Source organism: Haliotis cracherodii, unplaced genomic scaffold, assembly GCF_022045235.1.
Source record: "Haliotis cracherodii isolate W230 unplaced genomic scaffold, xgHalCrac1.p SCAF_1, whole genome shotgun sequence".
Taxonomy (NCBI): domain Eukaryota; kingdom Metazoa; phylum Mollusca; class Gastropoda; order Lepetellida; family Haliotidae; genus Haliotis; species Haliotis cracherodii.
Window position 1 is genome coordinate 87615691 of NW_027266264.1, and position 27460 is coordinate 87643150.

General features: G+C 42.1%; 1 protein-coding gene across 2 annotated transcripts in view; it reads left to right on the forward strand.

The window, feature by feature from the left end:
• The window catches only part of LOC139453718 (kin of IRRE-like protein 2), a 57332-nt gene extending 30866 nt beyond the window's left edge, over nucleotides 1-26466 (forward strand). Inside the window, exons 2-8 of one of the 2 annotated variants that reach the window (XM_071235196.1) lie at nucleotides 6253-6386; nucleotides 19476-19689; nucleotides 20201-20230; nucleotides 21855-21896; nucleotides 22779-23069; nucleotides 23897-23920; nucleotides 24274-26466. In XM_071235196.1, the coding sequence (XP_071091297.1) occupies nucleotides 6253-6386; nucleotides 19476-19689; nucleotides 20201-20230; nucleotides 21855-21896; nucleotides 22779-23069; nucleotides 23897-23920; nucleotides 24274-24413 (875 nt within the window). In that variant the 3' untranslated portion in view covers nucleotides 24414-26466. The remainder of the gene's footprint in view (nucleotides 1-6252; nucleotides 6387-19475; nucleotides 19690-20200; nucleotides 20231-21854; nucleotides 21897-22778; nucleotides 23070-23896; nucleotides 23921-24273) is intronic. The other variant, XM_071235199.1, reaches the window with a different exon arrangement.
• The last annotated feature ends 994 nt before the right edge of the window (nucleotides 26467-27460 follow it).

Genomic DNA, 27460 nt, shown 5'->3' on the forward strand with positions numbered 1-27460 from the left:
CTGTGTTGTAGCTGGGTGGTATTACAGCAGCACATGATGTTTGTTTTCACGCAGCAAATCGCAAACTTTGTTATATTCGAGATGTAAACGTTATTTCTGCGAAGCCTCGCGTGTCGCACGGCGTTTATTCACATGCTGATCCCTCCTTCGAATGGCGTATATTGTTGTTTCTTATCGTCACATTATCCGCATTGATTTCAAGGTTTCTTATTGTGGAACGATAATGTCGTGTACTAATATATTTAGTTGTTAATTATTCCTAAATTTGGAATGGCAAATACCTCTCCAAAATAGCTTACATTGATCACGTTAGGAAATGATCAATCACACTGCGCAGTCATCATTACGCAGTCATCATTACGCAGTCATTAATGGACGTGTAGAACATCGGCCCGTTTGTCATCACATGCGAGAAGTTCGTGTGTGAGAGACATGATTGCGATACGCTGCCATGGTGTGTTATTTATTAAAGAAGATCTAAATAAACCAGTATCAATGTTAAGCTGCAGGAAGGATGGATGTATCACTGGATGCTGGGGATGTCAGTTGCCGATGATTCCAAGGCTCACCCTCGCGACGTGCGTGACACAGATCGTGACTGGACTAGAACCACGTGACACAGACCATGACTGGACAAGAACCACGTGACACAGTTATGACTGGACTTGACAAAACTCGAGTGACACAGGTCATGACTGTACTAGAGTCACATGACACAGGTCATGACTGTACTAGAGTCACATGATACAGGTCATGACTGTACTAGAGTCACATGACACAGGTCATGACTGTACTAGAGTCACATGAAACAGGTCATGACTGTACTAGAGTCACATGATACAGGTCATGACTGTACTAGAGTCACATGACACAGGTCATGACTGTACTAGAGTCACATGATACAGGTCATGACTGTACTAGAGTCACATGATACAGGTCATGACTGTACTAGAGTCACATGATGCAGGTCATGACTGTACTTGAGTCACATGATACAGGTCATGACTGTACTAGAGTCACATGATACAGGTCATGACTGTACTAGAGTCACATGATACAGGTCATGACTGTACGGGAAGAGAACCGCGTAACGCAGGTTATGATTAAACGAGAGCACGTGAGACCCGTGAAGATCCGGGGTTGACTAGGTCTTCAGCAACTCATGCTTGCCGTAAAAGGCAACTATGCTTGTCCAAATAGGCGATTAACGAGATCGGGTGGTCAGGCTCGCTGACTTGGTTGATGTATATCATCGTAACCCAAATGCGTGGATCGATTCTCCTGGTGGTAATCACTGGATTGTCTGGTACAGACTCGATCATTTACAGACCGCCATCATATAGTTGGAATATTGCTGAGTGCGGCGTTAAACAGCAAAACCAACAAACCAACCAACTAACCAACAAGCACGTGACACAAGATCATGACGTTCTACACACGAAAAGACGTAAATATATAAACGTGACTCAGATTATGACGTTCTACGCATCAATAGACGAGAATATAATCACGTGACACAGGTCATGACGTTCTACACATGACTAGACATGAATATAACCACGTGACACAGGTCATGACGTTCTACAGAACGCAAAGTATGATATAAATACATGAACAATATATGTATAACGTCTATCTTATATGCTGGGCATGTAAATGTAAATTGACAAAGCAAGAGAAAATATACAACCTCGATTTTCTGCCGGAACAGATGCCACTTGGCGTAAAGGGCAAATAGCTGTCGAAAACATACGAATGGACCACAGAACATCAGTGCTGACACTAGGTGTTCGAGAAAAGCGTAAGCATGTCCTTCCCTACCGGTAGCACCCGCCAACATACAATTTGCACAAAAAAGTATTTATTGCCTGACGCAGGTGTAACGCGTTATACAGATCCCATATCACGCTGTAGATACCAGGTGGTACACGTAGAGATAATGGCGGCCTTGGTTTTCAAGAATACATTGGCAATACAGAAAAATATAAATCGGTCTCTAAAACTGGTCCCTTATGTCAAGCATTATTTCGTAACTGCTGCACTGGTTCTTTGACCTTCAGCGACGATGTTTAGAATCTGCTCCTGTTGCTGATGGTGGGATTAAAGTACTGTGCTACCAGTATGGGATGAAGCGTGATGCCTCATGGTGCCTATATGACACACATGTATCACGTCGTCAATGTTGTAGCTGACTGACTTCGATAAGTGTGATGCCTTCAGGCTACTTGCTCTCCGGTTATCGGAACAATGCACTAATTAGCAGGCATATATCTTTGGATCAGAACAACCAGTTATGATATAAAGAATGCATGACTTGTCGCAGTCTAATAACTGTAGTTAATTAGTCTGACTGTTGAGAGGGTGTCTTGGGATCAGCTACACAGACGGACGTTGGCGCTCTGTGGGGTACAGAGGGTAAAACACGGTGAGGACGTGAGGGTGTGGTTGAAAAGTGTGACATGAGGAGTGGGGGTTGCTGACGTGAAGAGACCTGATGGGTGGGGCAGCTGTTTAAAAGCGATGATAGGGGTGGGGTAGCTGTTTAAAAGCGATGATAGAGGTGGGGTAGCTGTTTAAAAGCGATGATAGAGGTGGGGTAGCTGTTTAAAAGCGATGATAGAGGTGGGTTATCTGTTTAAAAGCGACGATAGGGGTGGGTTAGCTGTTTAAAAGCGACGATAGGGGTGGGTTATCTGTTTAAAAGCGATGATAGAGGTGGGTTATCTGTTTAAAAGCGACGATAGGGGTGGGTTAGCTGTTTGAAAGCGATGATAGAGGTGGGTTATCTGTTTAAAAGCGATGATAGAGGTGGGGTAGCTGTTTGAGGGCGATGATATGGGTGGGGTAGCTGTTTGAGGGCGATGATAGAGGTGGGGTAGCTGTTTAAAAGCGATGATAGGGGTGGGTTAGCTGTTTGAAAGCGGTGATAGAGGTGGGTTAGCTGTTTAAAAGCGATGATATGGGTGGGGTAGCTGTTTGAGGGCGATGATAGAGGTGGGGTAGCTGTTTAAAAGCGATGATATGGGTGGGGTAGCTGTTTGAGGGCGATGACAGAGGTGGGGTAGCTGTTTAAAAGCGATGATAGGGGTGGGTTAGCTGTTTGAAAGCGGTGATAGAGGTGGGTTAGCTGTTTAAAAGCGATGATAGGGTGGGGTAGCTGTTTGAGGGCGATGATAGAGGTGGGGTAGCTGTTTAAAAGCGATGATAGAGGTGGGGTAGCTGTTTAAAAGCGATGATAGAGGTGGGGTAGCTGTTTAAAAGCGATGATAGAGGTGGGGTAGCTGTTTAAAAGCGATGATAGAGGTGGGTTATCTGTTTAAAAGCGACGATAGGGGTGGGTTAGCTGTTTAAAAGCGACGATAGGGGTGGGTTATCTGTTTAAAAGCGATGATAGAGGTGGGTTATCTGTTTAAAAGCGACGATAGGGGTGGGTTAGCTGTTTGAAAGCGATGATAGAGGTGGGTTATCTGTTTAAAAGCGATGATAGAGGTGGGGTAGCTGTTTGAGGGCGATGATATGGGTGGGGTAGCTGTTTGAGGGCGATGATAGAGGTGGGGTAGCTGTTTAAAAGCGATGAAAGGGGTGGGTTAGCTGTTTGAAAGCGGTGATAGAGGTGGGTTAGCTGTTTAAAAGCGATGATAGGGGTGGGGTAGCTGTTTGAGGGCGATGATAGAGGTGGGGTAGCTGTTTAAAAGCGATGATAGAGGTGGGGTAGCTGTTTGAAAGCGATGATAGAGGTGGGTTATCTGTTTAAAAGCGATGATAGAGGTGGGTTAGCTGTTTAAAAACGATGATAGGGGTGGGGTAGCTGTTTGAGGGCGATGATAGAGGTGGGGTAGCTGTTTAAAAGCGATGATAGGGGTGGGGTAGCTGTTTGAAAGCGATGATAGGGGTGGGTTAGCTGTTTAAAAGCGATGATAGAGGTGGGGTAGCTGTTTAAAAGCGATGATAGGGGTGGGGTAGCTGTTTAAATGCGATGATAGAGGTGGGGTAGCTGTTTGAAAGCGATGATAGGGACGGAGTAGCTGTTTGAGGGCGATGATATGGGTGGGGTAGCTGTCTGAGGGCGATGATAGAGGTGGGGTAGCTGTTTGAGGGCGATGATAGTGGTGGGGTAGCTGTCTGAGGGCGATGATATGGGTGGGGTAACTGTCTGAATGCGATGATATGGGTGGGGTAGCTGTTTGAAAGCGATGATAGAGGTGGGGTAGCTGTCTGAGGGCGATGATATGGGTGGGGTAGCTGTTTGAGGGCGATGATAGAGGTGGGGTAGCTGTCTGAGGGCGGTGATATGGGTGGGGTAGCTGTTTAAAAGCGATGATATGGGTGGGGTAGCTGTCTGAGGGCGATGATATGGGTGGGGTAGCTATTTGAGGGCGATGATATGGGTGGGGTAGCTGTCTGAGGGCGATGATAGAGGAGGGGTAGCTGTCTGAGGGCGATGTTAGGGGTGGGGTAGCTGTTTGAGGGCGATGATAGAGGTGGGGTAGCTGTTTGAAAGTGTTGATAGGGGTGGGGTAGCTGTTTAAAAGCGATGATAGGGGTGGCGCGATATGTGGAAGCTGGTGGAGAGAGTTGCTTAAGATGTGGAACCTTGGAGAGAGAGAGTGGCGTGAGGTGTGGAAGCTGGTGGAGAGAGTGGTATAAGATGTGGAAGCCGGTTTAGAGAGGGGCATGATGTGTGGAATCTGGTGGAGAGAGTGGCGTGAGGTGTGGAAGCTGGTGGAGAGAGCGGCGTGAGGTGTGGAAGCTGGTGGAGAGAGTGGCGTGAGGTGTTGAAGCTGGTGGAGAGAGTGGCGTGAGGTGTTGAAGCTGGTGGAGAGAGTGGCGTGAGGTGCGGAAGCTGGTGGAGAGATTGGCGTGAGGTGTTGAAGCTGGTGGAGAGAGTGGCGTGAGGTGTGGAAAATGGTGGAGAAAGTGGCATGATGTGAATAAGCTGGAGGAGAGAGTGGCCTAAACTGTGGAAGATGGCTGAGAGAGTGACACGAGGTGTGGAAGCGGGCGGAGAGAGTGACACGAGGTGTGGAAGCGGACGGAGAGAGTGACACGAGGTTTGACAGGTGGAGGAAAGAGAGATGAAGCTGGTGAATCTGGTGGCATAAGGTGTGGAAACCGGTGTAGAGAGTGGCATGTTGTGTGGCAGCAAGTGGAGAGAGTGGCTGGAGAAGTGGAAGCTAGTGGAGAGAGTGACACGAGATGTGGAAGCTGGTGGAGAGAGTGGTTTGATATGTTGAAGCTGGTGGAAAGAGTGGCTTGATATGTTGAAGCTGGTGGAGAGAGTGGTTTGATATGTTGAAGCTGGTGGAAAGAGTGGCTTGATATGTTGAAGCTGGTGGAGAGAGTGGTTTGATATGTTGAAGCTGGTGGAGAGAGTGGTTTGATATGTTGAAGCTGGTGGAAAGAGTAGCTTGATATGTTGAAGCTGGTGGAGAGAGTGGCTTGATATGCGGAAGCTGGTGGAGAGAGTGGTTTGATATGTAGAAGCTGGTGGAGAGAGTGGCTTGATATGTTGAAGCTGGTGGAGAGAGTGGCTTGATATGCGGAAGCTGGTGGAGAGAGTGGTTTGATATGTAGAAGCTGGTGGAGAGAGTGGCTTGATATGTTGAAGCTGGTGGAGAGAGTGACACGAGTTGTGGAAGCTGGTGGAGAGAGTGGCTTGATATGTGGAAGCTGGTGGAAAGAGTGATATGGGGTTGGCACGCGGGGAGCCGCAGTATGGTTGAGTTGATGGCATGAGACTGGGAAAGTGCGATGGAGGAAACAGATATGACGAGATGTGGAAGCTGGTGGAGAGAGTGAGATATGACGAGATGGGGATGGAAAGAGGAAACAAGAATGTTTCGATGATATTTTTCACTTACAAACCGATTCACTGAAAAAAAATCACAAATCATCTTGGTAAACTTTACATTAAATTGTTTCAAACGAAAAGGTAATTGTCCGTGTAACATGCGATAGCTTCAGTTGTAAACCCCTGGGGCTTGGAACGGGTTCCCCAATTAATACAGCTGGCTTTGGCCGAAAACTGTCAGAATTGTATCCTTGTTACGTTTTGTCACTGTGTGTACATTTGATTGCACTTCGTAACTGAACTTCGTTAATAGGAATTAACACTAGGTATTTTAGCTCTCAAAGGCTCGCGAAATTCAATGTTTATTCCTAATACAGGATATTACCATCCCCAGACACACTCGCGTGATAACCTCTATGTGTAGTGAACACGTCCTCTTACAGGATATCCGACTTTTTCAGCAATTGGCATAGATTACAACTGGTCGACGCCCGTCCCCCTGCCTAGCTTCTTCCCCTCCCCGACAAACTTCACCTACACCGAGGGGGACCTCGCCAGACTGGAGTGCGCCATCAACAATCTCAGTACCAAAAAGGTGAGTGAACAATGTCTTTAACATGATATGATAATGTGTAGTAGTTGCAACAGGTGCATTAAAACGCGGTACCAGAGACCGTATACACTATGAGGTAGTAGACAACTGCACCGCTTGTGTTGCTTTCATAGTAATTTTCCGCACTTTTAAAACAAGAGGCCAGTTCTAATCCTTCATAAAAACTGACTGTCACAAAAACAACAACTACACCAGCTACAAGAGCAATACGAATATCAGGCAAAACAGTAATATATTTGATAACCACTACAACACAGAAGTGAGTGAGTGAGTATGGTTACACGCCGCTTGTAGCAATATTCCAGCAGTATAACGTCAGAGGACTCCAGAAATGGGCTTCACACATTGTACCCATGTCAGGAATCGAACCCGTGTCTTCGGCGTGACGAGCGAACGCTTTAACCACTAGGCTACCACACCGTCCCACAACACAGAAGCATGACACGATCATAAGGTCACTCGGCATTTTCAATCGGAAATGATCATGACTCTTACAATAATCCCCATCGTGGCAAGTCGTGTGACCTACCCGGGCCTTGGCACACGCATGCGCCCTCTGTCGCACCATGGTCGTCAGTTTTCGCATGACGTCATGAGGGATGCGTCGCCTTTCCCCGTTAAGAGTTTGAATGAGCTCTTGGGGTGTATGGTCCGACTCCGATTGAGATCATCCCAGAGATGCTCAATGGACGATATGCCTGGGAAGCTGAGGTAGCAGGTTGAGTTCAGGAAGGGCTTACAGAACGTTCTGTGTGGAGTCTGAAGTTATCCTGACAACAGGGACCCTATACAGTCTGTGAACCACCGCCTGCAAACTCCCGGTCACAGTCGGTTCGTCCATAAACCAACGAATTTGATACTGATGACGTCACTGCGAATAGGAAGTGCTTTACGAAAACGCAGTGTGCTTGCTACAGGTCTTCATCAAACACAACCTGCACGTGACCTGTCTGATGTCTGACCTGTATTTCGGTACTGTGGAATCGGCATCGATGACAACAGAGGTTCTGTCCATCCGTATCCCCAAGCTGGCTCCCTGGTCTACTGTCCGTCTTGTCACACCGGCCGAGTCATGAAAGTGTATGCCATGGTGCAATTCAAGCACACACAGGGTATACGCATTTCCGCTCTTCACACGCAAATCATACATCAGAGATATCACGTTCGATGGACAGTGAGGGCGTGTTGGGGCTGTGGTTCTGCAATTGCTTACAGTCGATTGTGTCAGGTAATTTCTGAGCATCAATCATAATAACTTTTCCTTAAGTCATTAGTATAGATCATAAATGCATTTACACAGCACGGGGTTGAGGTATCGATTAGGGCTTGCCAGTGTCTTACCTTGGAGACGTACACTATTACTATGCCCGCCACAGAGTACTTGTGTCTTATATTTACCGAGATAATGAAAAGTTGATTATTGCTGCCCTGAATGGAAGGCTGAAGTAGACATATGTGGAGATGCATTACAATGGCGCAATCTCTTAGCAATTATATAACACCACCCCAAAGATAGATGCTCGTATGCCCATCGTGAACCATGTCATTGAGAAATAGATATGTATAATGTTATAGGTATTGGCTATGCAATTAAATAGCCAACGCATCCTTAACCCAGGTAAGGCATGTTTCATCTGGAGCCATGTAGGATGTCTAATTTACATGATGGCCGCTTTGCAACAAGGAATAGGAGATATCTACTTTACCTACTACTGTTTAGTTCATCACGATGCCTCCGTGTTCGGTATGTAGTGAAAAAGGACATTGAAGTGTAAGGTGGTGTTTATTTCATGATGGACCCAGATCAGTCTGACTTTTGACTCGAGCATGGTAGCAAGTATAACGTACTCGCTTGTTGACGAACTCCCATCTGTCAAGTACCTTGCCGGAAGGCTCTTTCAAACTAACCCCAGTTAGCTGGATGTATGTCCGCTTTCACATGCTTGTTTGTGATGCTGAGACGTGTTTGTGCAGCAAATGTCAAAGCAAGGCTCATCTGGGAAATGTAAACTGCCGGCCAAAAAATAATCACACACTCAAAAAAATTGGATTTGATCAAATAATAACAGACGTTATCAATGCGTTATTAGGCTGAAAACACTCGCCCAAACACTGCAACTTAAGGTCCCAAAATACAACTATGATGCCCGTAACATGCACCACTATCGAATAGCCATTTCTTGTTTGTTCCGTTCTTAGCAACCATCAAACATGGGTTTATAGGGTGTAGAGGGTAATAACATGGGTGTATAGGGTGTAGAGAGTAATAACATGGGTGTATAGGGTGTAGAGAGTAATAACATGGGTGTATAGGGTGTAGAGGGTAATAACATGGTTGTATAGGGTGTAGAGGGTAAAAAAATGGGTGTATAGCGTGTAGAGGGTAATAACATGAGGTCATAAGGTGTAGAGGGTAATGACATGGATGTATAGGGTGTACAGGGTAATAACATGGGAGTAGAGGGTAATGACATGAGGTCATAAGGTGTAGAGGGTAATAACATGGGTGTATAGGGTGTACAGGGTAATAACATGGGTGCATAGGGTGTACAGGGTAATAACATGGGTGTATAGGGTGTAGAGGGTAATAACATGGGTGTATAGGGTGTAGAAGGTAATAACATGGGTGTATAGTGTGTAGAGGGTAATAACATAGGTGTATAGGGTGTAGAGGGTAATAACATGGTTGTATAGGGTGTAGAAGCTAATAACATGGGTGTATAGGGTGTAGAGGGTAATAACATAGGTGTATAGGGTGTAGAGGGTAATAACATGGTTGTATGGGGTGTAGAGGGTAATAACATGGGTGTATAGGGTGTAGAGGGGAATAACATGGGGGTATAGGGTAATCACGTGGTTGTATAGGGTGTAGAGGGTAATAACATGGGTGTATAGGGTGTAGAGGGTAATAACATGGGTGTATAGGGTGTAGAGGGTAATAACATGGTTGTATAGGGTGTAGAGGGTAATAACATGGGTGTATAGGGTGTAGAGGGTAATAACATGGATGTATAGGGTGTAGAGGGTAATAAGGTGGGTGTATAGGGTGTAGAGGGTAATACCATGGGTGTAGAGGGTGTAGAGTGTACCATGGGTGTATAGGGTGTAGAGGGTAATAACATGGGTGTATAGGGTATAGGGTAATAACATGGGTGTATAGGGTGTAGAGGGTAATAACATGGTTGTATAGGGTGTAGAGGGTAATACCATGGGTGTATAGGGTGCAGAGGGTAATAACATGGGTGTATAGGGTGTAGAGGGTAATAACATGGGTGTAGAGGGTGTAGAGGGTAATAGCATGGGTGTAGAGGGTAATAACATGGGTGTATAGGGTGTAGAAGGTAATAACATGGGTGTATAGGGTGTAGAGGGTAATAACGTGGGTGTAGAGGGTGTAGAGGTAATAACGACTGAACTGCCTCGACGTCCTCCTGTAAAACATTAGTATATCACCAACTGAATGCATGTTGATTAAAGACACCTCCAACACGATGAAGATGTTCTTTGTATGTGTGATCCTGCATCATGCTCACTTCACAGCTCATTCACAAAGGTAATACGTAATGCCTAGGACTGTTGATAGCAGAGTCTATTGTACTATTCCGACTTTATCATAAGCATGTGTAATGAATCACCATTAGATAGGTGTATCAAATAAGGTGTCTACGAAAAGGCAAGCGTATCCTGCCCGACCGGTGGCATTCGTCTCTCTCTCTCTATAGATTTGAAAACATTAATTTGTCAAAAATTGGCCATTTGCAGGTTTTTGATATTAGTATTGATTTTTCATATAGCTGAGGCTTAGGGCAAACCTCTTGGCCAAATCCAAACAGAAATGACATGTGTAGTTCAATCATGCCAGTTAATGCTTAACGCGGTGATGATGATGGACGAAAACAGTTACCCCACTGACACAGTTACAAATACCCGACTGACACAGCTACAAATACCTCACTGGCACACCTAAAAATATCCCACTGACCCAGCTACACATGCTCCACTGACACAGCTACAAATACCCCACTGACACAGCTACAAGTACCCCACCGACACAGCTACAAATACCCCACTGACACATCTACAAATACCCCATTGACACAGCTACACATGCTCCAATGACACAGCTACACAAGCTCCACTGACACAGCTACAAATACCTCACTGACACAGCTACAAACACCTCACTGACACAGCTACAAATACCTCACTGACACAGCTACAAACACCTCACTGACACAGCTACAAATACCTCACTGCCACAGCTACAAACACCTCACTGACACAGCTACAAATACCTCACTGACACAGCTACAAATACCTCACTGACACAGCTACAAATACCTCACTGACACAGCTACAAACACCTCACTGACACAGCTACAAATACCTCACTGCCACAGCTACAAACACCTCACTGACACAGCTACAAATACCTCACTGACACAGCTACAAATACCTCACTGACACAGCTACAAATACCTCACTGACACAGCTACAAACACCTCACTGACACAGCTACAAATACCTCACTGACACAGCTACAAATACCTCACTGACACAGCTACAAACACCTCACTGATACAGCTACAAATACCTCACTGATACAGCTGCAAACACCTCACTGACACAGCTACAAATACCTCACTGACACAGCTACAGACACCTCACTGACACAGCTACAAATACCTCACTGACACAGCTACAAATACCCCACTGACACAGCTACAAATACCTCACTGACACAGCTACAAATACCTCACTGACACAGCTACAAACACCTCACTGACACAGCTACAAATACCTCACTGATACAGCTGCAAACACCTCACTGACACAGCTACAAATACCTCACTGACACAGCTACAAACACCTCACTGACACAGCTACAAATACCTCACTGACACAGCTACAAACACCTCACTGACACAGCTACAAATACCTCACTGACACAGCTACAAATACCTCACTGACACAGCTACAAATACCTCACTGACACAGCTACAAATACCCCACTGACACAGCTACAAACACCTCACTGACACAGCTACAAATACCTCACTGATACAGCTGCAAACACCTCACTGACACAGCTACAAATACCTCACTGACACAGCTACAAACACCTCACTGACACAGCTACAAATACCTCACTGACACAGCTACAAATACCTCACTGACACAGCTACAAATACCTCACTGACACAGCTACAAATACCTCACTGACACAGCTACAAACACCTCACTGACACAGCTACAAATACCTCACTGATACAGCTGCAAACACCTCACTGACACAGCTACAAATACCTCACTGACACAGCTACAAATACCTCACTGACACAGCTACAAACACCTCACCGATACAGCTGCAAACACCTCACTGACACAGCTACAAACACCTCACTGACACAGCTACAAATACCTCACTGACACAGCTACAAATACCTCACTGACACAGCTACAAATACCTCACTGATACAGCTGCAAACACCTCACTGACACAGCTACAGATACTCCACTGACACAGCTACAAATACCTCACTGATACAGCTACAAACACCTCACTGACACAGCTACAGATACTCCACTGACACAGCTACAAATACCTCACTGACACAGCTACAAATACCCCACTGACACAGCTACAAATACCTCACTGACACAGCTACAAATACCCCACTGACACAGCTACAAATAACCCATTGACACAGCTACAGATACTCCACTGACACAGCTACAGATACTCCACTGACACAGCTACAAATACCTCACTGACACAGCTACAAATACCCCACTGACACAGCTACAAATACCTCACTGACACAGCTACAAATACCCCACTGACACAGCTACAAATAACCCATTGACACAGCTATAGATACTCCACTGACACAGCTACAGATACTCCACTGACACAGCTACAAATACCTCACTGACAAATCTACAAATACCTCACTGACACATCTACAAATACCCCACCGACACAGCTACAAATACCCCACTGACACATCTACAAATACCCCATTGACAGAGCTACACATGCTCCACTGACACAGCTACAAATACCTCACTGACACAGCTACAAATACCTCACTGACACAGCTACAAATACCTCACTGACTCAGCTACAGATACTCTACTGACACAGCTACAAATAACCCACTGACAAAGCTACAAATACCCCACTGACACAGCTACAGATACTCCACTGACACATCTACAAATACCCCATTGACAGAGCTACACATGCTCCAATGACACAGCTACACATGCTCCACTGACACAGCTACAAATACCTCACTGACACAGCTACAAACACCTCACTGACACAGCTACAAATACCTCACTGACACAGCTACAAACACCTCACTGACACAGCTACAAATACCTCACTGACACAGCTACAAACACCTCACTGACACAGCTACAAATACCTCACTGACACAGCTACAAATACCTCACTGACACAGCTACAAAGACCTCACTGACACAGCTACAAATACCTCACTGACACAGCTACAAATACCTCACTGACACAGCTACAAATACCTCACTGACACAGCTACAAATACCTCACTGATACAGCTGCAAACACCTCACTGACACAGCTACAGATACTCCACTGACACAGCTACAAATAACCCATTGACACAGCTACAGGTACTTCACTGATACAGCTACAGATACTCCACTGACACAGCTACAAATACCTCACTGACACAGGTACAAATACCTCACTGACACAGCTACAAATACCCCACTGACACAGCTACAAATACCTCACTGACACAGCTACAAATACCCCACTGACACAGGTACAAATACCTCACTGACACAGCTACAAATACCCCACTGACACAGCTACAAATAACCCACTAACACAGCTACAGATACTCCACTGACACAGCTACAGATACTCCACTGACACAGCTACAAATACCTCACTGACACATCTACAAATACCTCACTGACACATCTACAAATACCCCACCGACACAGCTACAAATACCCCACTGACACATCTACAAATACCCCATTGACAGAGCTACACATGCTCCACTGACACAGCTACAAATACCTCACTGACACAGCTACAAATACCTCACTGACACAGCTACAAATACCTCACTGACACAGCTACAGATACTCTACTGACAGAGCTACAAATAACCCACTGACACAGCTACAAATACCCCACTGACACAGCTACAGATACTCCACTGACACAGCTACAAATAACCCACTGACACAGCTACAAATACCCCACTGAATCAGCTACAGATACTCCACTGACACAGCTACAAATACCTCACTGACACAGCTACAAATACCTCACTGACACAGCTACAAATACCTCACTGACACAGCTACAAATACCTCACTGACACAGCTACAAATACCTCACTGACACAGCTACAAATACCTCACTGATACAGCTACAGGTACTTCACTGAGCTTGAAATCAACAACCAATCACATTGTCTAATGTTCGGCATAGATATACATCACACATCGCGTTGTCATCCCATCCAGCCCTCGATATCTTCAATCGAATAAAGAGCTTCCACGAACGATATTTTAGCTGGAAAGATGTTTTCCTAAATACAAAAGGTGTCTTTTAGAATACGTTAGGTTGTACTTGAGACTACTGGTCGAGTCGCGAGCTTGTCATATCCTGCTTGTTTCCGGCAGTATAACTCCAAACTGAAACAAAGTTAAAGGATGAAAGGGTCAAGGGTATTTATTTTAATAGAGTGGAGATAATCTGGATAATCGAGGATGGTGCTGATATTTCTCAACATCTTCACTCATTCCTACATCCACGCTTACACACATGCATTCACCCTCACAGTCGTGCAAGCATCACCCTAGCCTTGCGCCAAGGCTGAACTGAAAGAAGAGTCCATGAATATGGAATAATTCTATTCTCGTAATAGGCAAGTCTAGATATGTGGATAGTCTAAGGACTCCAGTCTCTTATAGGAACAACTTGGTCTTATTATTACATAATTCTAGAAATCATGATTTAAGCTAATGTTTATTGCCTGAGAGAATTGTGCGAGTCTATCATCATCCGAGTGCTGTATGTGCCATCAGGTCTTGCTCATGATGTTTGGACCCCATATCACCAGACAAGATTAAAATACCCGATAAAAATAATACTGTCGAATCTTAAGCCCAGTTTTCGAGACGGTGATTAAGAATGGAGAATATGATACTTATATCGATTTGACAAACCAATATGCTCCTCCTTAATGGCTCCCAAAATGCCAGCCTGTTTAAGCTTCTATTCTAAGGCTTTCAGTTCAACTGCTCTCAAAATCTTCTTGCCACATGAGCGTTTTAGAAATAGCGCTTAAAAATGTATTTTGCACGAACACACACCTCCTTGTAGAAAAACATCGCTGAATGTTTGTTTTTTTGTGGTGGTTTACATTGATAAGGGAAAACTTTGCCAGTGTATTGAAAATAAAGCTGTAGTTTTTTGCTTGGTCATAATCAGCATCATTAGTAATAATGCACCACTGTGACGACATAGTCTTACCATACTGTATTGCTGTTAACTGTTTGCTTGTTGTTAACGCTGCACGCCAGCTAAATGACGACGGTCTGTAAATAATCGAGTCTGGACAAAACAATCCAGTGATTTACATTATGAGCATCGATCCATGCAACAATTCGGACACGATGACATGCATTAGTTAAGTCAGCGAGCCTCTCCACACGATCTTGTTAGTCGCCTCTAATGAAAATGGAAACGGTTTTGTCGTTTTAGTGCACGGATACATGCCTTACAAACAAACATGATTCACATTTACACATGCTTTTCTTCGATACATACTTCACATCTTCCATCCTCCAAATCGACACAAGCTTCACACACACACACACACACACACACACACACACACACACACACACACACACACACACACACACACACACACACACACACACACACACACACACAGCTCATAGCTGCTGGTTTGATATCGATACATGATTCGCGTTGATATACGACCAGACTGATACATGATTCGCATTGATACATGATTGGCGCTGATATATGATTCGCATTGATACATGATTCACGTTGATACATGATTCACGTTGATACGTGACTCACTTTGATGCATGATTCACGTTGATACATGATTCACTTTTGAGATGTGGTCCACGTTGATGCATGATTCACGGGATACATGATTCGCGGTGATGCACTTAAACTAAAGCAAAAATGTAGGCCTTTTCTAATGTAGTAAGTTAATACTTTAGCAAGACGAAAATAGATAGGTTTAAAGTTTATCATACAGAACGATATCATGTTAAATGTTGCAATTTCGCTGTTTAACACATGACCTTTATATTAAGCGATATATTGACAACCCTACTGTTAAGTTACGCTATGTAAACGTTCACACAGTAGACCGAGGAGTATCACTCTTTTCTTATCTACCCATACCTTCAAGAAAGCTGAAACCATCAGATCTGTCGCTATTGCAATGAATAACAAAGCACAGAAATATGTTACTTGTCGCTCCAGTGTAACTTGGTTCTTGAAGACGTTGTTTTCTGTGTCCAATGAAAGGACCACCACAGGGAAGTAGAGTAGGTATATCAGTCCAGCTTTATTTCTAAATGAGACGGCCACAGGACTAAAGTACATGTATACAAAATAGTTGAGGGTACATTTACACAAAAGAATAAACATCAATTATCAGGATAACTGTAAAATGACATAAAGTCGTTGAGTATGTGCATGCTTTCTACGATGCGTGTAATGGAAAATTAACATTGACAGATTTCTAATTGTGACAGTATGTGAAAGCCTTCATTAGTCCGTGAAAAAATAAATATTAATGAATTGGATTCTAATGTCAACATAAAATGGACAAACAAGTAAAGTTATTATTAAAACTACACAGTTGATAGATTCTGTCTACTCTTTGAATGCTGCAGTGTCTACCTGATTCAATAAAGGCATCGTGAGAGCTGCATCTTAATCGGGCTTAAAATTTATTTCAAACAAGTAGTAGTCTCTATTCAATTTTGTTTTGATATCAGGATAAAGATTTAATTTATTGGACAAATGTAGAGAAGATACCATGTTTGGAAGTACATGTCTTTAAAGGCCGGATGAAGTCAACAATAAATCGTTGTGACATAGCTACATTTTGTTCAGTCCACATAAAATCATACCCATAATTAACTTCTTCAATGTTGATTTCGTTCAATGCAATCCTGATAGTCTAAAGACCTTGAATGCAATAACTTTCAACCAATATATGTAAGTAGTAGACACACAAGATCGCTTGTATCTGATGCTTTGTATTTTATTGGTTGGCGAACAATATCATTGATTTCCGAGCCATTACTCTATTCTCCCCTGGGAAGGAAATAATCTCTCTTACCATGAGGCTAGGACAATCTTTTTGTCCGGGTTTGTAAACATCACATATTTACTGTTATGACAATTAAATATTATCACCTCGAATGAAATTACACCAATTAATTTTTATGAACGGATACATATAGATAATCATTTTTTGAATATACAAGCTTGCGTTCCAGTTGAGGCTGTGTGACTGGGACAAGCCGGCGTCAGCTGCTACTGCCTCATGGCACTGAAGTCATGCTAATCTCACTGGAAACCATTCTGTCACATACATACACTTACCGATGTCCACGGTAGCAATACTTACTACATCAATCGGGGCTAGTAAGAGGTAGAGGTCTAGACAGATTGTATGGGTAGCGTCAAGTCGAGCATAGCATATACAAAGCAGTCCTGAAGACCGGGGAACCTGACGTATTATTCATACACGTACACAACGAAAAGGATTCTAATTACTGGAGGAGGTCTATAAATGAAAGTCGTGATGTCATTTTTGAACGAACACTCAACGCGAAAGAAATCCCGAGTCGACTGAAAGTGTGGTGATTAAAATCGATTTGCTTTAATCGGATACAAACAATATATGCTCCCTAGGAGAGGTTTTGTTCTTTGTTTTATGTGAACCTGAAGGCAATCAGCTGCTCCAGTGCAAGGCAGCGTATTCGGCAATACGTCTGAACCATGTCTGTACTTCACCAATAGACACCCATCTGGATGTCAATACTTACAGTGGTTTCTTCACGCTTGAATTACATTGACTTGACCAAGTGTTCTGCACACGAAAAACGTTTCATAATCATTTGGATTTCCAAAAGATCTTTGGGTGGGGGTTTCGCCTGTTACAAACAACATCGCGTTTTCCTCCTATCGTGGGGCGGCTGTGCCACGTCCCTTCCAAGAAAAATACGCAATAACACTGTTAATCCATCCTGATTTATTTATTGAATTGCATGCTGTAATGAATGATACTAGATTCAAGGTAACGGAACTCTTATCCGGGTTGTCAATGATTGAATGAAAGTCGGGTTTAACTATCATCACCGTGAACACGATATGGGGAGGCACACAGTACCTGAAGAACCTGCACTGGGAGAATCGTGAACGTTGAATCAGTTACATCAGATGTTTTGGGGTTTGTTTTAGCGTCAAGCAAACAAAACTTACTTTTTGATGCACATTGTATGAATGTCGGGTGCTTCCGATAGGGCAGGACAAGCTTACCCTTTTCGCGAACACCTGGGTTTTAGTGGTCCATCCGTATAATTTCCACAGCTATTTGCACTTTACGCCAAGTGGAATCTGTTTCAGCCGAAACTCTTGGAGGGTTATTCTCTTGCATTGACTGTTTATATTGAGATAAATGCATTCGATTCAATTGTTAGTTGTGAGTGTACGTATCGCGCCATATCATAGTAATATGCTGCCATCATGTACACCGTACAGAGCACATCGTACACATATGCAACTGTTGCTACCAACCTGAAAACGCAGTCAGATACAAGGTTTCTAGAGATGTCATAGTTTACAGGCTAGGACCTAGGGAGTGCGATGACGCGCAGGCTGTTAATCGCCGCCGTTGAAGCCAGCGTGGATGTCATCCTCCGGTAATCTCCTTGTGTTTGATGTGAATGGATGCAGGAGTGACCCTCGCCATGCTTCATTGTCTACAAACGGCAGCATTGCTTTATGATGTTTGTACTCATGCCCAATGTTGTGTACCTGACCAGGCGGGAGATGTACTTAGCCAAGATTTATCCCGAAATAAGCACGGCACACAGGCATTGGCAGCGTCGGAAAATGGTGAAATCGATTGAAATGAACATCACTTCCTCAATTGCCGATGGCGGGTAGCATTACTTTCTGTGAATGAATGTTTGCTCTGGGAATGAGATATAGCCATTGAACACTAACAATAAGCTATTTATCAATCTGGGATCTAATATCACGTGCCACGTTATGTACTCTTGCGTTCTTATATTGCCAGATGCGTCAGAAAATGTTGATTGTAAACTTGATATATGTGCTGTCAGCATTAATATATTCTTTTGAAATGGTTCATGCCATGCATATCTGCAACATATAACTGTGGGCAACCATATGTAATTGATTATGGAAAGAAACAGCAGAGGCCTAATTTATCATACCAGGCTGTCGTCAGTGAAGATGCTTGGGGTGAATCAAATCAAATAACAATTCAAATTTTCCCCAATGCGACATCATTTATTTCAGAAGTGAGGTATTGGTGGGCGATTTCTTCTTCAAATGACATTTCTTGAAATGTAAAGGCTTTCTTATGGCATGGTATCTCTATCATTTGACCGTAAAAATACATAAATATGTACACCACATGTTGTTCAGCCAAACAAATAATCCAATTGTTGCTGAATGTGTTTGAATACTGGGATAATTTGTTATCCCGACCATCGTAGATCCGAAATATCCATTTTTACACCATGGATTTCATTCTGTCCGGGTTAATGGGTTGACATCACTGGTTTCACCCCATCATATAATGTTCACAGCTAGTTGCACTCTACGCCAAAACTTTTTCTGTTTCGGCGTATTATCTTGACTGGTTATTCTCTTGCATTGACAATTTATGTTTCTTAACTAGTATGAAACATGTTTAATTGAAACATTACTTTGATATTGATAATCTACCATTACGTCATCAGGTCATTTGGAGGAAAGGCTCAGATCCGAACCCGCTCACCATAGGAAAGAGGACATTTGTTGACGACAAGAGAGTTATCATAGAACACACGCCTCTTCATCGGAACTGGAACTTATTGATCAAGCAAATTCAGCTGGATGACGAAGGCATGTACGAGTGCCAGGTTAGCTCCAAAGCGAGACACTTGAGGCACCACGTGTATCTAACAGTATTACGTGAGTGGTTCTTTACCGTTATTTCATTATTAGCCCTTTAACATCTCTGGAACAAACCGTTTGCTGCTTTTTGTATTTCGAAGGAGTATATTGTCAAAGTACATTCATCTCTTTGAAGTTTGAAATAAAACATTTGGGGTTCTGCATCGTAACTATTCTTGGCATTTGTAGTCATTGAAAGAAAGATGGTACAAAGTTGGGGAACTTAAGGTGTTGTGGATTGAGATATAGGAACAGTGTTGGATTCATTAACTTGTGTATTGCGTGTTCTTTGTAAACCACTTGAAGAGCAGTCTCTAAGTTCATTGTGCCTCTTCATCCTCTCTGATAAGAACAACTCAAAGCAATAAATAGTCTCGATGTCTAGATAGAACGCCTCTGACGTGCTGCTTCATCTGCAGATGAAGTAACTATAGTTACTGGGGCGTCAGCGGATCCAAGATTTTCTTACATTTTTCTCAGTTAATGTCCCTTGTAATAAACTCTGATAATATCTTTCTGTTTTTTACAGCAAGTGAAACTCCGATAAAACACAAACCAGGTAGGTGCATATTTCGCATTGTCGGCAGAAACCACGACCAAACGCACTTTCCACGAAAAGAATACTCGATGATTGCTTTCAATTTTCATCTTGCATCCAACAAATGTTAATGCAAGCGAACAAATTGACCATAGTAGAATTCATATTTGCCTCAAATCATCCACTGACTTGGATATGCCTATATGTATGAGGAATAATCAGTGTGTACCAAAGGATGCAGGTTCTGTTTTGAAATCCATTGATAAAAGGGGGCAAAATTCTATGCTAAAAAACAGAACTCTATCCGAAGCATCTGTCACTACAGTGATGATACCAGGTGTTCAATGAAAGATGAGCGGCACCCTCACTGTTGCAAAGGCATGTCCATTCGTCACCTGAAAAAACAGGGCAACAGATGGTACAATTCAAAATAGGCAATTGCATGATGCGTCATTTTTGTCACTGATTCGTCAAATTTGGAAATGTCCTCAACATATCTACCATACAACTTTTTGAAAGCTTACTTAAATCTTGAATGTTATAACCCTGATTAAAAACTTTTGAGCAAGAGTCATCATAAGGATATATACTTACATAAGTTGTTCATCATTAAGATATATACTTACTTAAGTTGTTCATCATAAAGATATATATTTACAGAAGTTGTTCATCATAAAGATATATACTTACAGAAGTTGTTCATCATAAAGATATATACTTACAGAAGTTGTTCATCATAAAGATATATACTTACAGAAGTTGTTCATTATAAAGATATATACTTACAGAAGCTGTTCATCATAAAGATATATACTTACAGAAATAGTTTTCAGTTGTATCCCTCTTCCATACATTCATTTTTTATAAGATCTTTGAATCTCAAATCAACATAGAAATTTATGTTTTCCAGATATATTTGGCCAAATATAGCATCACTCTTGAACAATTTTTATGTAGTTTGCATAAATTGTTGATTTAACCCGGGAGACGTAGGAAAGTACCTGGAGAAATGATCATTTGTGAACAATGAACAATGAAGGAGGAACTCCACTTCATTATAGTTTGTGATATAGAGGACTGTCTATTTATGACGAAACTGTAGAAAACGGAAATTTGGTGTATGCCTCCCAAAGACACATTGACATCCATTACCCCATCTCAATCGATGTACACAAAATTTGTCATGTTTACATTCCATGTTAACAACCACGTACTGTAATGCTTAAATTCGTCCTTCTTTTACTGCATTTTATGATGTGATAACTTGCCACGAGGAGAAACCTAAATTTGAAACGAGCTGACGAGATTAATTGGTTATCTATTCTGTCTGTGTGAATCAATAACCTGTTGCTGTTTGAAACAGAAAGATAACTGTGTTTGCTCTAAAGGTACACTTCACATCTGGTTGACGTCACAAACAATACTTCATATGCCATTTCCACAATGCAACAGTATTGCGTTGTATTACTTCAACTAACCAACCAGCCTGGATCATGGCGGAATAAACATGTTCACTTTCACAAAGCTCGGACACTCAACAGTTCAATCCTTAAAAGTAAAAATAACAATAAAATAGTTTTTATTTGAGGATGTACGAACACCTGCACCACGCTAGAGTCATTATCCCAATCATATTTAATTTCAGATGACGTTCCCAAAACACACAATGGCTCTGGTTTGATATATGGTAATCTATGTGTTCATTGTAGACCTCCCCTTCATCTCTGACTGCCTTGGGTTTGACGCCCTCTCACGGCTTCTTGTCTTTTTGTTTGCATTTTTACGTGTATACCACGCTCGTTGAAAGAGTAAAATAGCTCATACCTTTGATATTTCAAAAGGGCTATTTGAGACGTATATTATACACTGCATGATTGCTTCTATACCCAAAATAAAGAAAATCGTTCAGTTTTTGTTTGCAATTCTCGATAGATTAGATTCTAACTATTGTTTTTTTTCTCAAACTTTGCGAATATCTATGGTTTTTTTTTATAATTTAACTGTAATCGTTATTTGCTCCGGTTACGTTGATTTTTGTCTGAAGTTGGAACCTTTATTGTTGTTCTCCATCGTGAAACGCAGATATAAACACGGTGACCTTTACTGCATATGTCAGCAAGTATCTCCAGTGTCAGGCGTCATCTGTCACTGGCTTACATCTCCCTCAGCTGGGATTCAGAAAATCAGAATCAGATTTAAAAATATGAAACTTACATCTTTGCGGAATAGTCATATATAGTCTGTTCCAAATCGAGTGAATCGTAATTTACCTGTGATATGATCTACATGTCCAGTTCAGTTTTCCCAAGGTACACATGGATAGTGTTGTGAAATATCTTAACAACGTTTACACTGTAGGAATTGAACTACAGGTGTGTAACTACTGTATAGAATAGTAGAGGAAGCTACTAACTCAAGCATGAAACGTGTATGCAAGCATGTCTAGTTTAACAGTTCTGCCCAAACTAATGTGCCAAGAACCAATACATAAGAGGACATAGTTCAAATCAATCATTCACAATAACACGTGATATGTACTGGTATATGTATTGGTATTGTTGTATTTTAGACATCCGAATCAGCGGGGAGAAGTATGTTGAGAAAGGCCAGAAGATAAACCTCACGTGCAACGCCACTGGAGAAGAGCATCCCCCCGATGACCTCGATTGGTTCAAAAACGGGGATAAACTTTCTTCCAGCATCACGGATCAGATTGCTATACAGAAACGTGTGTCCCTCACAACACGGACAATAGTGAGCATTCTGCAAATCAGCAATGCGGGTATGAACGATGCTGGAGTATATATATGTCGGACCTCGGACCTACAAATCACCAGCGCTAGAGTTAATGTATTAAATGGTATGTTGACGTGTTGTTACACATAAGATTACCAGGAAACTAGTCTGGGGTGGTTCCAGCATTAAATATCACAGTGCAAATAGTAAATTTTGTGAATCGAACCATATTCTAAGTGTTGTATGACTGGGGATATGATACTGGACTGATCTAGGCCAGGAAACAGATGTCAACAGACGAGTGTTGTGCCTCTCGAAATAATGATTCTAACAAGGACTGCTATTTATCCCGGGCCTTGTCGCCATATTATGCATTGTACATACAGGATGAATACTTTAGACCCGTGAAGATCCAGGGTAGAATAGGTATTGAGCAACCTATGCTTGCAATAAAAGGCGACTATGCTTGTCGAAAGAGGCGACAAACGGGATCGGCTGGTCAGGCTGGCTCATTTGGTAGATGCATGTCATCGTATTCCAATTTCTTGGATAGATGCTCATGGTGTCAATCACTGGATTGTCTGGTCCAGACTCGATTACAGACTCACGTTATATAGCTGGAATATGCTGAATGCGGCGTTAAACAAACAAACAAAACAAAACATGTCATTTTGTTATGGATAGCACCTTCTTTTATTCTTTGTACGACGCTTAATCATTCACCTGATGAAGGGGCAAGAAGTAGCTCTGAAACGTCATACAAAGATATGTTATGTTATATATCTTTTATCATATAACCACCAGAAACACGCTGACAAGAAAACAAAGATCTGTATGGTCATGTCTTAGTCTACAGCATCATGTCCCTATGATTGTATGTCTGTGATGCCTAACGGTGGGCATGAAATGTTAATCGTTTCACAAAATTTACAATTCCTCATTTCATTTCAGCTCACACGTACAATGTGAAAAGACGTAAGTTGATTTCCTTTTTAAATACAGCAGGCAGTGCTTTAAATGTGACATACTGAGTATCATGCTCAAGCGATGTAGCGTTTAGTGAAAAAGGATTTCAGTTCCTATTTTTAACACACGAGATTGTATTAGTAATGCTTGTAACGTGGGTATACGTTTTGTTAACGATTTAATGATTACTAGCATTGGAAACATCGATTTATGTTGTTACTATACAAGGAGAGAAAATGAGTGATTGATCTTTCACAGAAATTGAGTGGTTGTCACCGTACATATACACACAAGTTAGGTGGTTGTTACCGAATATATACACAGACATTGACTTTCAAGAAAAACTATTTATTGTTTTACAGACGAAAAGGACAAGAACAAGGCGACGTCAGCCGCCTCTGGTGGTTCCCAACTTGACAATGGGGCGCGACCTAACACTGCCCACTCTGTAAGCGTTGTGTTAACAAGTGCAATTTTCATGTTTCTCAACAATGTCACGTGAACATTCACTCCAACTTTAAACCAATGATTGTATATCTTTGTCATACTTTCATGAACACTCAGCATTGCTCACAAGCAACGGAGACGGATTGGTCGATGTTCCCATGTTCAGACAACACTGTTATAACGACTGTTGTGATTGACAGTGAGATTGACGAACAAAGCTTAACTCAGGGGAAATGTGATGATGATCAAGAATTACATCTTGATTTGTTGATTTCGTCAACATTGACGTATTCACATGCGGGACATGCACTCTCGGGACAGATAATGCATGGACATTCAAGTTGGGATGTAATGACACTCTCCCGACTTTTATAAGCACGATTTGTTTCTAAAGTGCAATCAATGTATATTTTAGATAAGAAACAAATATCTGATATTTTTAACGACTGATTACCCCATCAGTAGAACTAAACAAAACAGGAGGTTGGTTTCTGGTTCTTGAACTGTCATGTTAAATGTGCTGACTTGACGCCCCTGTCCTCGGAAACATATTGCACATGCCATACACCAGGAACACTGACACACCGTGTGTTACAGACTGCACATCAGCATATCATCAGAGGCATGTCCAACTCACACAGCGGCACACGACCAGGATTATAGTGCACATGATGTTTGGATCGAAAATGCAGGAATTCCACACGAACGGAAAAGAATCAGCTGTTATCATAACGGTTAACAATCTAACTTCCAGTACGTGTCATGTTTTAGGTGAACCTCATATCATGTCATTTGAGTATATGTGATAAACCACCAAGCCAGTGAAGACAAGCCACCGCGATGAACAAACCACCAACGATGACATGCCACGGAAGTACCCGTGGAGGAAGAACAGTGTATTTCCCGGAGCAGCCTTTGTGGTGGCGCTTACACGACATCTACAGACACATGTGTACATATTATTGAAGGGTGGGCCTGCCCATCATTGTCAGAAAGAGATGTACATATGATTACTGCTTATTTATGACCGACGATGTCTCATCCACGAAGGTTCTGATGTATGTATATACTAGTAAGTGAACGGGATGTCGAGATGCATAATCATATTTCAGAAACCTTTTTAACAAATTAGGTCTATTTCATTTTACACAGTGTGAAATCCCACTATTTATGTAAGTTTGTATATACATGTATATCACGCATATACTGTCAGATGTTGTCTTTACGTAACACGTGCAAGATTGTGAAAAGGTCATGTTTTCATAATCTATCCAACCGTTCCACAGTTTACTTTCTGATTAATTGTACCTGACTTTGCTGAACCTAACTTCATGATTCCTAATCGCTTTCATCTGTCATATCCAGGTGAAAATGTGGAGACCCTTGGTCTGCGCAGTCCGCGTTTCGAGGATTTCGTTACAGATAAGGGTACATTTCGATCGTGGTATGTGTGGGAATGTACATGTAGGACACGAAGGGTGTGTTATGTACAATAGAGCTGTCCTAGAAGTACGCCCAAGTCAGGTGTCCTGCGTGAAAAATTAAGAAATGATAAGATATGACACTCACAATACAGCGCTCGTGGTGAGAGATAAGGTAAACATGATCAATTAAACGACGACTCCTGACTGTTACTAAACAGGTTTAACTCCGTTTCACTTAGCATCTTGTGATGTATCTGCTTATAAGGTTGTCGATACTGTTAATTACAGTGTCACACAAGACGTCATCATTTCCAATATACCACTACAGGGTCAGATAGAGACGTCTCGTGCACGCTGCTCAGTTCTCAGTTCCGTTGCTGCATTGTTGTCCAATTACAGTCAACTTGGAGTATAACTCAAAACTTTACCCTGCTTCGTTATAACATATAATCTATAGCCACGCTTTGGAAACTTGCGCATTGATAGAAGTATTTTCTTTACCCGTCTCAGTATAATGATATCAGTATGTGAAAGAAGCGAACATTCAGACTGCTGTCACTTTCTGACACTTCTGATAGAAGCTCACGTTAGACATCACACAAACCAGGCTGCACCTGGACTAGAATGGAGTCATTATATGTATATACATATTTATATTATGTTAATATTTAATAAATATTAGAAATAAAAAAAATGAGCATCTATGTGTTTATCTTGCTTTGTGGTATGTCGATTGGAACACAATATTTTGCAATTTCCTTTAATATAACAACTGGAACACAATATGTTATAATGTCCTTTCATCTAACTACTTCAACACATTGTTGTGTAATGCCCCGAAATATAACAACTGGAACACGATGTGTTATAATGTCCTGTCATCTAACTACTTCACGACAATGTGTTGTAATGCGCTGAAATATAACTACTGAAACACAATGTGTTGTAATGTCCTATCATCTAACTACTTCACGACAATGTGTTGTAATGCACTGAAATATAACTACTGAAACACAATGTGTTGTAATGTCCTGTCATCTAACTTCTTCAAAACAATGTGTCGTAATGCTCTGTACTATTAGTATTGGAACACAACGTGTTGTGATGCTCTGTGCTATAACTACTGGAACACAATGTGTTGTCATGAACTGTAATATAACTATTCGAACACAAATTGTTGCAATGTCCTGTAAAATAACAACTGGAACACAATGTGCTGTAATGCCCTGTACTATGGCTACTGGAGCACAATGAGTTGTAGTGCCCTGTGATATAACTTCTTCAACTCAGTGTGTTGTAATGCCCTCTAATACAACTTCTTCAACTCTGTGTGTTGTAATGCCCTGTAATATAACTTCTTCAACTCAGTGTGTTGTAATGCCCTGTAATATAACTACTTCAATTCAGTCTATTGTAATGCCTTGTAACATAACTTCTTCAACTCAGTGTGTTGTAATGCCCTGTGATATAACTTCTTCAACTCAGTGTGTTGTAATGCCCTGTGATATAACTTCTTCAACTCAGTGTGTTGTAATGCCCTGTAATACAACTTCTTCAACTCTGTGTGTTGTAATGCCCTGTAATATAACTTCTTCAACTCAGTGTGTTGTAATGCCCTGTAATACAACTACTGGAACACAATGTGTTGTAATGCCCTGTAATACAATTACTGGAACAC